We start from the raw sequence: 15277 nt of genomic DNA on the forward strand, positions 1-15277 counted from the left end.
GTGTTTGCGCGCACGAGGAGAGCGACTGTCAGTCGGTGAGCGTGCGGACGTGTGAAACGGACGGGTGTCTGAGTGTGAGGGTGAAAGCGGGCGAAGCGAGCCAGCCAGAGGACCCCTTTCCCTTCGGGTGGTAACACCATCCCTTTACAGACGGGCCTCCCGTTCCATCACACACACTGACATGTGATTACTAAGTTAGTCCATACCTCGCGCTCAGGATGAAGGAAGTGTATGTTATCCTCCTCGAAGTCGTCAGGCAAACTGTCATTTTCTAGAAGATAAGAATATTAAATATGGATCAGACGCATAGGACAGTCGATTTCATAGACTATTAATTTTTATGAATGTGAGTAAGAACCCCTTTTAACTGGGCAAACAAAGTGGACTTTTTGATCAACCGACAAATTTTAGACGAAGGTAGTAGTGAACCAGTAGTTTTGAGGGGAACGTTTACATCTGAACTTTGGTCCAAACACTTGCAGAAACTACTGGTTTGGGGAAAGGGACCTTTCGCTAGTTTCACTCTTCAGTGCTTTGCCCGGTTAACAATGGCTTTAAGCGCGTTTTGTACTCAACACATATTTTACCACGTGAACTCTCTAACACTATCAATTTCCGTTAAAGTCAGTGAAAAAGAATCTCCACATTTGTACAAGATAGATAAGGCCTTCATTACCTTCGTCATCGTTATCTGGCGGAAGTCATGAGGCAATCTGAGAAGGGGGAAACAGCAACAGAAATTGGCAGGTCATTAGGACTTAGTCGCTCGACTGTCGCTACGATTATCAAGGATAAAGAGCGCATCCTTGAACTTGTGAAAGAATCTGCTCCTATGAAAGCGACAGTGATAACAAATCGTACTGTACTGCACAATATTTTACTGTACTTATGTTTATTGATAATTATGTAGGGTACTGTGTTAGGATAGGTGTTTGGATAGGCTAATGTTTGCAGTACTGTACTGTTATTATGGTACAGTACTGTATGAACGTATGATCCGACTTACGTCGAAATTCGGTTTACGACGCCGCGTAAGAACGGATCAGCGTCGTAAGTCGAGGACTACCTGTATTTATTTTTCATCGGAAATTGAGGAAACATATGTACCTCTTTAATATAAAATACCATTTCTTAAAAAATAACAATTTCGTATTCACTGCATGTGTAGTTCTATGGCATAGTCATCAAATGCTCACGTATAGTGTTCATAATTTCTGGCTCCATATATTTATATGTAGGCGAGTGGTGGGATTTATGGAGTGGCGACAACAACCATCCAGAACTCAAATAAAAGGAGGAAGCTTTAGCAGGTGCGCAACACTTTAATGTAGGAACTAGAACTATGGCCACGGCTGAGCTATCAGTGCTCCCTCTGACTGCTCTGATTACCACTGTCGTCTGCTCTCTTTCTTTTTGTCGTCACCTCATTTTGACGTCTCCCTATTTTGACGTCACTTTATGTCATTTGCTCAAAAAACTGCAACTCTTCACAGTTGCTGATGAGGTCTTCGCCTTATGACCTCTAGAGTACGTGTCCTGTTACTGGTATTCATAACTGTCGTCCAACGACTGCAAATCATGAATAACACAGCACAAGACATACGAAGAAGCAAGCCACGAGAGACTTGTGGAATATGGTCGATCAATTCCACTCAGTATTCAACGACAGGCAAAAAGGAAAAGATATGAGTGGTAAAATGAAAATGATAATTTTCTTCTTTATTCCTATATTGATCACAGTACTTCAACAGTCATTAGCAAAAATAAACATTGATCAGTATTTCTTTGCTTTCATTCTATTAAAAGTTTGAGCTTTTATTTATTAATTATGGATTATTGTCACGGACCAGTTTGTTAGGAACAGGGGGTTGTTGCCCCTGTCTTTTGTTTATATGAGTGTGTTGGTGACGTCGCGGTTTCACGTCAGAACCCGACGTCATTTTATGACGTAATTTTAGTTTGGATGAGAGTGAAACTTTTTTGGAAGAGAGCAGACGTAAAGTGTGTGTGGTGTTCGCTTCGGATATTGTGTGTGTGTCGATCCCTGCGGGTTTATCTGTGGTGCCAGCTTTGGATCATGTGTTGATCCCCAGGAATATATTTGTGGTGCCAGCTTTGGGTCATGTGTTGACTCCAGCAACTATATTCTGAGTTGTCTGTTAGGTGTCTGCTGAGTCAGCACCTATTATTAGTAAGCTTCGGAACGTGTATGTAGTTTCCTCTGAACGTTTGTGTGTGTGGATATTAGTCAAGTGTGGGCAAGACTGCACCACTGTTGGACAAGGGACAGAGAGGATTTTACGTAGACGTTACAATTGTGGATGTGAGTAACTAAGGCTCTAATGAATTAGATTTCGCACATATTACATCCATTACCACCACTTTTTAATATTTGTGTGTGAAAAACCTTGAAGGAAGTTTTAGAATATGCTAAAGAATATTTTAAGTTTATTTTTAGAATTTTGGCAGTGGTCATTTCCCATAACTCCTACCAGTGATTAAGCGAAGACGAGTGGTTTCCCTTGAATTACATTGGCGACCTGGCGAAGTATTAATATCTATAAATTTAGATATCGTTCCTTGTCAAAGTACTTATCATGATTTTTTCTTATTCTTGTACCAGGAATAGCAGACGATAATTATAAATTTTTATTGCAGACGATAACCACGTTTCTGTAGCAGCAGACGCTTTTCACACCACTAACAGCGGCCATGTTTATTCGTAGTCTCTGAAAATAACTGGTGAGTTTGAGGATATTTTTAACCCCCGTGTACTTCTTATGTGAAAAGGTAGGCAGAATAAAAAGTTTATCCATTGGTGCTACGAAATGTCAATAGTTTGCTTAGTCTCTCTAAAGACCTAATAGCTATCGACTTGGCCAAACACCTGGGGAGTTCCTCGGATTACGGACCAGCAAACAGTTTGAACACTAAGCATACAACTGACAGACCTACTGACTGCAGTGCTATTACCTGTTATTTTTCCAGTTAGGTCATTACGGATTGACGAGATCATAAATAATGGCCATGGCTCTGAGCGGCCGGGGTCAGTTGGGATCAAGAAATTAATAGACAAGTCGCCTAATGCTCTCTTTGCCTGATTTGTCAAACGATGAGGCAGGCAGCGGTGGATTGATTTGAAACCTGACAGTCTTATCAGAGAGGCGTGATTGCACAACCAGTCAACAAACCGCGATGGAAGAACGGAAAGAACATTTTAAAAAGAAGAAGAAATCACAATTTTAGGGGGGGGATCAGAACATTTTTTTTAGAAGACAGAAGGCACAGAAAAACAGATTAGCTGCATGTGGTATAAGCATGACTTCCTGCGCACTTAAAAGATGTTTTGATCCTGTATGAACTTTAAGACTGAATATCAAGTTTAAGACGTGATAAGAGTCGGTTTTACAATTGGACGAAACAGATTATTGTCAGGGGCACACATTCTGAAAAGGGAGTGTGTGTGTGTGTGGGCAATAACACTGAGAGCTTGTATTATCATTGGAGAGGAAGATGCTATATTGCCAGGGTTGGTGCCGATGCTTAATCGTCAGATTTTAAGTTGGTCATTGATGACCTAAACAAACAAGCTTATTGTTGAATGTGTGTGTGGTTTGTGTGTGTGTGAGAGAGAGAGTGAGAGAGATAGTTGGAGAGGATGAGCGTCTCTCTGTCACCCCAGGCGCAAAATAGTTCGGCACCAGTCCTCAATAAGTGACACCATGGATGGAAAGAGAAATATAAAAAGAGATATAAGGAGGAAAAAAAAAAACACCTACCGAACAGAATGGAGAGAGTTAACAGAGCAGATGCAGGGAAGAGAGATTTCCATTATTTAGTTCATTAAATTTAATTAATTTTTGTGGCATTCTTTTATTGTAACCTCTCGGTCTCACAGCATGTATAATGTCAACACAGGTACATACTGTAATACTGTACGGTTCGGGGATTTTACCAAAGCTTCAAGACCTCATCAGCAACAAAAGGATCGGCCACTGGGGGACCATCATATCTATAACAGGGAAGCTCGCAGTTATCTACACAATGAAGATTAACAGGGTTAGTCTAAAGGCATGCAGTTGTTACACAATGACTGTACCGAAAAAACAGAACGCTGAGTGTGTCACATGTCAATGCGTACATAATGATGTACTGAACATTCATTATATTACATATATACATATTTTACACATATAATGTACATACAAAATGCATAACATACATCACATTTGTAGCAAACATAAAATACATAAACACAATACAAACATAACCTTGTAATTACTTGTCGTTACATTGTAGGTGGCGCTGGTTCCGAGGCAACATGCGTATACAATATCTTTCTCAATTTAACATAATGCTGCAATGCAGGGTTGAAGACAAGAACGACAACGAAAGCAGCAGGAAGTATTTTAACATAAAATCACTTCTACAATCTACTACAAAGCAGCATGATATACATATCAAAGAACTGACTTTTACGAAGTCAGGGAGACGACTCCAACTAAAACCAAGGAGGGAAAAAAGACTTCAATGACAGTCAGAACTTTAAATGAAAGTACCGAGAAGTAAGTCAGTTTTCTCCGTTTTTCATAGTTCCAAACTATTATTGCAATCTTAGGTGATGTCATGGTCTTTGCCTGTGTATCACTCTTGAGGACAGTTCTATTTAGCGAGACTCCAGAAAAACAAGTTAGACACAAAACAAAGTTACAAAACTCTGAAACAAAATAATGCTGAAGTAGATTTTTGTCCATTTTGAAAAAGCAACAGGAATACAAAAATGAAATAATAAAGCATGAATCACGGGAGGTAAACTATACAAGTTTTTTTCACAGCGTAAATAAATAATTCAGCAAATTAACTTAGTCGATGGTAAGATGACGGCAATGTAACTGTGGCAGTAAAGGTGAATGACGATAATGATGATAAAGATAGGCATGATGATAATATCGAGGATGATAATAGCGATAATGAAGGCGACAAATTAAAAGAAATTATTAAACTATTTTCACATTCAGTACGATGGGCAGCATTTCGTCAAGCAAAAGATGCATAATAATTTTTCATGGAAAATACACCGGACAGCAGCGTGGCTTTAATACAAAATAGAACAAGCGAAACATCGACTTAGAATTGAATATATAAACAGGTTACAGCGGGACTTAAGACAAATTCGAAATGAAAACGAGCTACACAGAAAACTCTCGTGACAAACAAAGCACGACTGCACGATTAACTTAGTTATTGAGAAATGATCATGTTAAATCAACATTTTACATGGACTTAGTAGTTTCAGTCTTATTGGCTTTGAAATAGTTACACACTGAACTCAGTCAAGGCTTACAAAATATTGAATTTAGTGTTTCCTCTTGTTAGATACGAAAATAAAAGCTAGAGCTTTGCAGAATGATCTTGTATGCTTGGTATCTGTGAGATTTCTCTCTTCTATCATCCCTCTTTTTTTCTCCACGATTTCAACAGAAAAACCAACTAGGACTGTTGGTAAAAAGCTTAAACAAATATCAAGCATTAGACAAACAAGCATTTGATATTTTATTGACAGCGATACACACTGAAAAATTAACTCAAATGCATTGACTTATTAACATTCAATAATAATAATACAACAAAGACTGTAATGACCGGGACTTTTGCCCATTAAAGTTTAATCTGGAAGATTTAATTTCCAGTCTGTCAAGTGAACTCCATCTGAACCTTTTTATTTTTTAAAAATCAGTCAAAATTTCTAAATAAACTTAAAATCTGTTGGTCTGTCTTCCAAGATCAACCAAGATCGTTTAAATCAAAAGTAATGTATTTTCAAGATCACACAATAACACCCATAACCCACTCTGAATATATAATTTGTAGTGTTCTATTTTTTAAGAATATGACACTCATCTTAGTTTCACGTGATTATATTCCCTGTAACGAGGAGTGCAGATGTTTACATAAAGTATATTGAAGAGTAAACCTAATACAGATGATTATGTTTTGTGCAGATGACACCCTTGAAGATTTCTTAAAAGTTGCTGACGCATATGATGTTCAGCAGGTGTTTGACAACTTTACAGAGCTCATTAACGGCATTCTGGAGGATGAGCTGTCCACTGGCCGCACTCTACTTTATCTCGGCGTGGTGGAACGCTACGAAAGGCTGGGATCATTCATAAGCAAGTTGATAGATCGCGCAAGTAAAATACCTGCGCAAGACATGAGAAGAAGCTCTCGACTGGTGCCTATTACGGCAAGGGCAGCGAGAGATGCCCTAGTCCAACAAATTTTGAATATGGTCGATCAATTCCACTCAATATTCAACGACAGGCAAAAAGGAAAAGATATGAGTGGTAAAATGAAAATGATAATTTTCTTCTTTATTCCTATATTGATCACAGTACTTCAACAGTCATTAGCAAAAATAAACATTGATCAGTATTTCTTTGCTTTCATTCTATTAAAAGTTTGAGCTTTTATTTATTAATTATGGATTATTGTCACGGACCAGTTTGTTAGGAACAGGGGGTTGTTGCCCCTGTCTTTTGTTTATATGAGTGTTGTTGGTTGCGTCGAGGTTTCACGTCAGAACCCGACGTCATTTTATGACGTAATTTTAGTTTGGATGAGAGTGAATATTTTTTGGAAGAGAGCAGACGACTGTGAGCAGGGAAGAGAGGCGGACGTAAAGTGTGTGTGGTGTTTGCTTCGGATATTGTGTGTGTGTCATTTTAATATGTGTGTGTGAAAAACCTTGAAGGAAGTTTTAGAATATGCTAAAGAATATTGTAAGTTTATTTTTAGAATTTTGGCAGCGGTCATTTCCCATAACTCCTACCAGTGATTAAGTGAAGACGAGTGGTTTCCCTTGAATTACATTGACGACCTGGCGAAGTATTAATATCTATAAAATTAATAGACAAGTCGCCCAATGCTCTCCTTGCCTGATTTGTCAAACGATGAGGCAGGCAGCGGTGGATTGATTTGAAACCCTGACAGTCTTATCAGAGAGGCGTGATTGCACAACCAGTCAACAAACCGCGATGGAAGAACGGAAAGAACATTTTAAAAGAAGAAATCACAAATTTTAGGGGGGGGGGGGTTAATCAGAACATTTCTTTTAGAAGACAGAAGGCACAGAAAAACAGTTTAGCTGCATGTGGTATAAGCATGACTTCTGCGCACTTAAAAGATGTTTTGATCCTGTATGAACTTTAAGACTGAATATCAAGTTTCTAAGACGTGATAAGAGTCGGTTTTACAATTGGACGAAACAGATTATTGTCAGGGGCACACATTCTGAAAAGGGAGTGTGTGTGTGTGGGCAATAACACTGAGAGCTTGTATTATCATTGGAGAGGAAGATGCTATATTGCCAGGGTTGGTGCCGATGCTTAATCGTCAGATTTTAAGTTGGTCATTGATGACCTGAACAAACAAGCTTATTGTTGAATGTGTGTGTGGTTTTGTGTGTGTGTGAGAGAGTGAGAGAGATAGTTGGAGAGGGTGAGCGTCTCTCTATCACCCCAGGCGCAAAATAGTTCGGCACCAGTCCTCAATAAGTGACACCATGGATGGAAAGAGAAATATAAAAAGAGATATAAGGAGGAAAAAAAACCTACCGAACAGAATGGAGAGAGGAAACAGAGCAGATGCAGGGAAGAGAGATTTCCATTATTTAGTTCATTAAATTTAATTAATTTTTCTGGCATTCTTTTATTGTAACCTCTCGGTCTCACAGCATGTATAATGTCAACACAGGTACATACTGTAATACTGTACGGTTCGGGGATTTTACCAAAGCTTCAAGACCTCATCAGCAACAAAAGGATCGGCCACTGGGGGACCAACATATCTATAACAGGGAAGCTCGCAGTTATCTACACAATGAAGATTAACAGGGTTAGTCTAAGGCATGCAGTTGTTACACAATGACTGTACCGAAAAACAGAACGCAGAGTGTGTCACATGTCAATGCGTACATAATGATGTACTGAACATTCATTATATTACATATATACATATTTTACACATATAATGTACATACAAAATGCATAACATACATCACATTTGTAGCAAACATAAAATACATAAACACCATACAAACATAACATTGTAATTACTTGTCGTTACATTGTAGGTGGCGCTGGTTCCGAGGCAACATGCGTATACAATATCTTTCTCAATTTAATATAACGCTGCAATGCAGGGTTGAAGCCAAGAACGACAACGAAAGCAGCAGGAAGTATTTTAACATAAAATCACTTCTACAATCTACTACAAAGCAGCATGATATATATATCAAAGAACTGCCTTTTACGAAGTCAGGGAGATGACTCCAACTAAAACCAAGGAGGGAAAAAAAGACTTCAATGACAGTCAGAACTTTAAATGAAAGTACCGAGAAGTAAGTCAGTTTTCTCTGTTTTTCATAGTTCCAAACTATTATTGCAATCTTATGGTGGTGTCATTGTCTTTGCCTGTGTATCACTCTTGAAGACAGTTCTATTTAGCGAGACTCCAGAAAAACAAGTTAGACACAAAACAAAGTTACAAAACTCTGAAACAAAATAATGCTGAATTAGATGTTTGTCCATTTTGAAAAAGCAACAGGAATACAAAAATATAATAATAAAATATGAACCACGGGAGGTAAACTATACAAGTTTTTTCACAGCGTAAATAAATAATTCAGCAAATTAACTTAGTCGATGGTAAGATGACGGCAATGTAACTGTGGCAGTAAAGGTGAATGACGATAATGATGATAAAGATAGGTATGATGATAATATCGAGGATGATAATAACGATAATGAAGGTGACAAATTAAAAGAAATTATTAAACTATTTTCACATTCAGTACGATGGGCAGCATTTCGTCAAGCAAAAGATGCATAATAAATAATTTTTCATGGAAAATACACCGGACAGCAGCGTGGCTTTAACACAAAATAGAACAAGCGAAACATCGACTTAGAATTGAATATATAAACACGTTACAGCGGGACTTAAGACAAATTCGAAATGAAAACGAGCTACATAGAAAACTCTGGTAACAAACAAAGCACAACTGCACGATTAACTTAGTTATTGAGAAATGATCATGTTAAATCAACATTTTACATGGACTTAGTCGTTTCAGTCTTATTGGCTTTGAAATAGTTACACACTGAACTCAGTCAAGGCAAACAAAATATTGAATTTAGTCTTTCCTCTCGTTAGATACGAAAATAAAAGCTAGAGCTTTGCAGAATGATCTTGTATGCTTGGTATCTGTGAGATTTCTCTCTTCTATCATCCCTCTTTTTTTCTCCACGATTTCAACAGCCATGTCATTTGCGAAGATGCGTTCTGAGAAATTCGTCGTTGTGTGAAGATTAAGGGAGCAAACTCACATCCGGTCAGTCGCTGACCAAAGCATCTTTATTCAGCGCTTGACTGGACAAAGGAAAATATCGTCCTACAAACTAACCTATCTTACAATCACAAACATACAAGCAAGCTAGCAATGAACCACTCTACCCATAGACAGCAACAGCTAGACACATGGATTCTTTGTAATGCTTCTGAACTTCTTTGAATCCGGACCCACCTTCTCCTCACAAGAGTTCCTTGGAAATATTCAAGTGAAAGCAGCTCATGTCTAGTTGCTGGAAGTTTACAGACTAGACCTCAACTGGCCACAGAACCTACAGACCTGCTACACCTATTTGCAATTACTGCGTCTACTTCTACTGTCAGTCGTCAACAAAATATACAAGACATATTGCTGGAAAAGATGTCTGTCCATGATGTATTGACTGTTAGTATTGCTCCACATTTAGTGACCTCACCTATCAACATCTAAGGTTCTCCTCACTGCAGAGCACTCACTGAACGCAATTGCCACACGGGACATAGTTTTAATAGCAAACTGATCCTGAGGGTAGTTTGTCCGGTAAAAGATGTCGACAGCACAGATTTGCATTTATCAAAGCTCCCTCTGCTTTCTGAGAACTGATTTCTTTTCTCAGAGATGAATTTCTCCACTAGTCCACCATGCAATAACAGGATTGTTGTTGTTTTTTCTTTCTAACATGAAGAATAACATCCTCAGTAGACAGGTCAGAATTGACTTTTGCTGTCGATCATCAATCGTTTATCTTCGACGAAAAAGGCGAGTTTTTATGAGAGTTTTACAAAGAGTTTTAATTAATGCTGCTGAGACCCGCCCACAATCGAAAGCTCGAGCCTTCCTGAGAAGGACTCCATCTTGAGTAATACTGCATCACACCTTCGCGGCCGGCTTCGGACTCACTTTTTCATATTTCATATTTTCTATGTTTAGATCAGCACCATGGGAAGCCAGAGGACAGACGTTTCGTCCCCAACAGAAAGATTTCGGCTTGTCCAGCTCACTTCCGGGTCTATCCCAAAGTTGTTCACAAACAGCTTCCGGTCTGCTGAGAGTGGGTTTGTCACACGCTGGTCTCCACTGTCATGGGCGAAACAGCCTGAGTGCCCCCCGCAGGCTCGGCTGTTGACTTGCATGCTGCGGGGTAAAAAAAGAAAAAAAAAAATCAAGAAAAAGAGAAGTATAGAAAAAATGTGAAGAACAAAGAGAAATAGAGTGAGGTGAGAGATTGTGTACAAAAGAGAAGTAAGCGAAGGAAAAGAGACGAGAAAGAAGTAGAAAAAGGAAAAAGAGGCAATTATAAACTAGAAAGAAGGGGAACAAAACTTGTAAAAGGGTAGACAACTATAGAAAAAGAGAAATAGCAGGGAAGAGAATGAGAAAACAAGAAAAGAAGAGGACGAGAATAAATTAGGAAGAGGGCGAGTAAGAAAAAAAGAGGTAAGAGAGAGAAGGACGAAAAACAGAAAAATGAAAATCATAGAAAACAGAGAAAAGAAGAATAAAAAAGTAAACGAGGATAGAAAAGGAAGAGAAAGCAGCAAGAGAAATGACTGGACTGGCACACAGGCAGGCTCGCCCTGACCAGGCGTACCTCCTGCCATACCCGCTTCTTCTCGCGCGCCTGAGCCACGTACCCGTGCTGACTGACCTGTCAGGTCAAGGGCCAGTCTCGTCAGCGATGATGACGAGTCGTTGGCTGCCAGGCACGACCGCAGGTTGACCATAGACGAATGTCTGCTGGCCAGGGTGGACATGTAGTCCGGGGCCTGCAGCAGCCGCTCCTGGATGACGTACAGCTGGCTGCACACGTCCTTACCTGTCGACATCATCAACTGTTTTACCGAATCCTGGATTTTCATCCACCAATGGTGAGCTACCTAAGACCTCATTCTTTATTAACCCTATCTCGACTTCAAAAGTGTTTCCTTTTGGTTTTTTCTGAAATGAACTGATTTAGTTTATTGTAAGATGCTAATTCTTAAAATATGAGCCCTTACTGTCATTTTTTCACAAGCCTTGAACATCAGACTTCTCACCTGGGATTTGGACAGAGGTCAAGATCTGATTTCACTAAAGTAGACTCTGTTAAAATACCTTCATGAAATACTTTCAGCTCAAAGCTATCCTACAGGCGGTGCCCATTATAGAGGTAGGAAGTTTGAATGTAGGTCTATCCATGTGTGATTTTCAGAAGAAACTTTAAAAAAAGTTCTCAACACATGTTTGTGACAACCTAATTACAGTTGTATATTTTATATAAGGAAGTCCAACAGTCTGAAGAATTTCTGCTTCCATTTTTGTATGGACTTGTTATTTTTATGGCTGAACTTTGCTGTCTCACTCAAAAAAAAGTACATTTCCTGCGTGTCAAAGCAGAAATGGAAACTGGAAATAGAAGAAAGAGTAAAGGTGGTCCCGGAAGTTCTTCTCTACGTTGGTGCTTGATTTTTTGGAAAAAAAAACAAACCAAAGTCACAAGGCACCAGGTGGAGGAAATCAGTTGGAGACAATTACATGGATGCCAGAGGCCTCCAGGAAGCTCACCGTCATTTTGTGAGCCATTCCAAAAAAGTACTTTCTTACGAACGACACCTTTTATTTCCGTCTCCTTATCTGTTCTGGAGGTTGAAATGTAGAAAGTTCTTAATGAGAAAGTTCAGCAAGTTCAACAAAGTCAGCACATAAAATAATAAGGAATTTGAAGTAGAAATTTTTAGACCTTCCCACCTGTCAGCAATTTGATTTTGAAATTCACGTATTCGGAAATCCTCAATGTCAAGTAGCCATACATCAAACAACATGGAAAAAATATGCGGAGGATTGAAAAATAAATATGTATTAATGACTTCAATTGCCGAGAGAAAGATTCATAAAAAATAGACAGAAAGAAATGAAAAGAAAAAGAATGACATCTATAGAGTAAGAAACAGACAAAGAGGTAATAATAGTAACACTAATTAAAGATAATCCGAAAAAGGTTTTTAATTTCGTTTTGACTCAATGTACATTTGTCAGGACTTGACTTTGCATTACACACCAGACCTGAAAGTATATGAAGACTTCTCCGAGTAGAAAGAAGACACAAATGGTCACCTGGGGTCACGTGACTTCACTCACCTATCAGGTAGTGCAGCAAGGTGCACACGAAGGGCTGTGTGGCCAGGTACTCCTGGAGCCGGGCGTACTCCCAGATCAGCAGAAGACTGTCATCCGAGGCACTTATTGTCACCTGTCGAGGCGAGAGCGAGGCTGTTAATAAACAGCTGTAATGTATTTACAGAGTGTAAATTTTGTGTTCAGGTTGAAGCCATTAATTTTGTACTATTAGCACCAGGTTAAGATTGCGGAAGACCACAAAAAATAATATTGTTTCAGAAAACTAGCATTTTATCGAGGTGTGAATAATAATAAAAAAAAATAATAAACCTACTGCGTGGTACGAAGCTAATTAATAAACTTATCGTGTAGTACAAAACAGATTGATAAACCTGAAAGGAAATAAATAATACAGATAACAAAGCTTATTAAAGAGTTTGTGCTGTCTTTAACCAAATGGACAGACAGAAAAGTAACTATACACTAATTAACTTGTTGTTATTAACCTGATAGGTTACACAAGTCCCTGGCTGTAACCTCACTGCATCATACTCAGCGGCATCCGCGAACTGGTTGGGTTCGATGTGATGCAGAAACAGATGGCGATAAGTCACCTTTAACCTGTACGCCAGGAAGAGTGGAATGAAATTAGAAAACGAGGAACAACCAAACATTGCATGAATCAGTCTGACAAAGCTGTGTACAAGTGTCTCTTAGATGGGGAACCTGACAGAGGAACAGCAACACTAGCAGTGAAAGCAATGCTTACATCGCTGTAGTAATGGCGAAACTGGAAAAAGGAAATCCAACTTAACGACATTGTTTCAAGATCTTCCTTATCGATGCGTTTCAGTTTTGAAAATTGTCGACAAGGGATAATGCATAAGAATTATTTGTGAACTGTTACAAAATTTAATTTTTGGTGAATCCAGTGGCACTTTACGTGGGATTCCATCGGCACCTTCCGTTTGTAAAAACAAACTTCATGGAACCTTCTAGCGTGTCTTGTCAGTAATGTGGGAACAAGAGAATGAAAACTTTTTGTGGTATTTCACTGATGTACGCGCCACCTGTGAAACGTTGTCGCCATTTCCATCTAAACGAGTCAGTGGTTAGTATAGCAGCCATCCTGTTCTCTCCACTTATCTTCCTCTCCCACCCCCGAAAGAATTCATTATATTAGTAATTTTAAAAGAACCAAAATACAGAAAAATAATGTTAGCATTATATCGTAAAATGAAAAGGAAGAAGATAAAAAGTTATTACCTGACAATTTTGGTAAGCTAAAAAGAGAAATACGAGGAAGGCCTAACAAACTGTGTTGATTCTCACCATAGATAGCAAAGGAGGATCACTTATCACAGAAATGGGAGAATGTTTTCAGAGTGCAGTCCCTTGAAGCATTGATGAAAACACGGACGTAATACGAGTCGAGTTTTCTTTATAATTATAGAAACTCTCGGAGGACAGATAAGAAAATTAAAAGATTTGCAAAGAAATTCAAGTGCTGATTCTTTTGGTGCGTTTGCAAGCATGACAAGACCCAGTTCACTTTAATATATCTTCTTAGTGCTCTGGTCCCGAGGTGTTCATGTCTGTAAAATTTATTGCTATGTCTTTTAAGGAGAAAGAAATACAAATGGCTGGCAGTCTGTAAAGTGATCGCCCTGCAGATGAGGGAGGATCGGAAAGGACAAATTTATTGTTAAATGATATTAACGAAATGTTTATCGATTCCTCCTTCCTATTCATCTCTTTATGACACGTGCTTCTTTTTGGCCAAAGCCCAGTAGTTTAGACCCATACTCCAACCGTCCCTCAAACCCGCTCTCCTCTCACATCCATCCTCCTGCCAAGAGTTATCTCTCTTCGGCCATCGTTGACTCTGACTTACCTCCCCTTCAACAAGATGGCTAGCCGGCGCGCGCAAGGTGTCATGCCCTCCATGGCATAGAAGCCTCCTTTTGATAATCTTTCCACTCGACCCTCGCGACACAGGTGAATGAACTCCGATTGCGACATCCGCAGCGGGCGGAACACCTGAAGGATATAAAGGTTTGTTGCCTGATGGGAATTTTTAGGCTTGCATTTCAAAAACACAGGAAAATAGAGGAGGTGACTAAGAAAGATTCTCTTGTGCAGTGCACAGCACTGAGATTTGCATTTAATGTTCTGAAAGACACTGTCGCCCGACTTTAATAAAACTGCTTTGCGACTCCAATAAATTAATTGTGCGACTACGATAAACCTGATTTGCGACCTTCATAACCTTGTTTCTTACCACACTAGCTGTCTTTTGCGACCTCACTAACTCTGCTTTATGTAACTCCATGGCTTAAAGAGCACTCTGTTTCGCACTGCTAGCACCATGATGTTATTGCTTTTAGAAGGGAAAGTGCTTCCACCCGAAGGAGATTTCGCACTATGGGGGTGGGTGTCTCGGAGGAGTGTAGGTTCGGCGAGGAGAGAGAGGGGATCGAAGGTTTGTGGAAGGGAAGGAGGGTCGCTGCTCTGTGCAAGTATTGTTGATGCCCTCTTTTTTAGTTGGTGTCTAGGAGGCAGAGGTGATGGGGTTCAGTCTTAGCAACAGATCATGAATCTTGTGTACGTCAGTGTCCTGAAACACACACACAGCTCGCTCACCTTCTGATAGAGACTGATGTGGGTGACGGGCATCCTGGCCGGCAGGTGGCGGTACAGCAGCAGCGCGATGTGACCGATGTCCAGCAGGAAGAAGGTCAGGTTCCAGCCCAGCACGTCGCTCATGCAGATGAACAGCCGCTCCACAGC

At 39.5% G+C, this 15277-nt stretch overlaps 1 protein-coding gene across 3 annotated transcripts; it reads right to left on the reverse strand.

The window, feature by feature from the left end:
- Positions 1-7174: 7174 nt before the first annotated feature.
- LOC112567344 (blood vessel epicardial substance-like) lies at positions 7175-15258 on the reverse strand. 3 transcript variants are annotated; one of them, XM_025244018.1, is made up of 6 exons: positions 15131-15258; positions 14382-14527; positions 12994-13108; positions 12509-12620; positions 11040-11207; positions 7175-10525 (listed from the first exon to the last, which is right to left on the reverse strand). In XM_025244018.1, exons 1-6 carry the CDS (start codon positions 15251-15253, stop codon positions 10452-10454), a joined length of 738 nt encoding a protein of 245 aa, XP_025099803.1. In that variant the 5' UTR covers positions 15254-15258; the 3' UTR covers positions 7175-10451. The 3 variants fall into 3 exon arrangements, with proteins under 3 accessions (XP_025099803.1, XP_025099804.1, XP_025099802.1); XM_025244019.1 differs by having other exon boundaries at positions 7176-10525; positions 11026-11207; XM_025244017.1 differs by lacking the exon at positions 7175-10525 and having other exon boundaries at positions 10660-11207.
- Positions 15259-15277: the final 19 nt, after the last annotated feature.

The sequence above is a fragment of the Pomacea canaliculata genome, linkage group LG6, assembly GCF_003073045.1.
Source record: "Pomacea canaliculata isolate SZHN2017 linkage group LG6, ASM307304v1, whole genome shotgun sequence".
NCBI classification, from domain to species: Eukaryota; Metazoa; Mollusca; class Gastropoda; order Architaenioglossa; family Ampullariidae; genus Pomacea; species Pomacea canaliculata.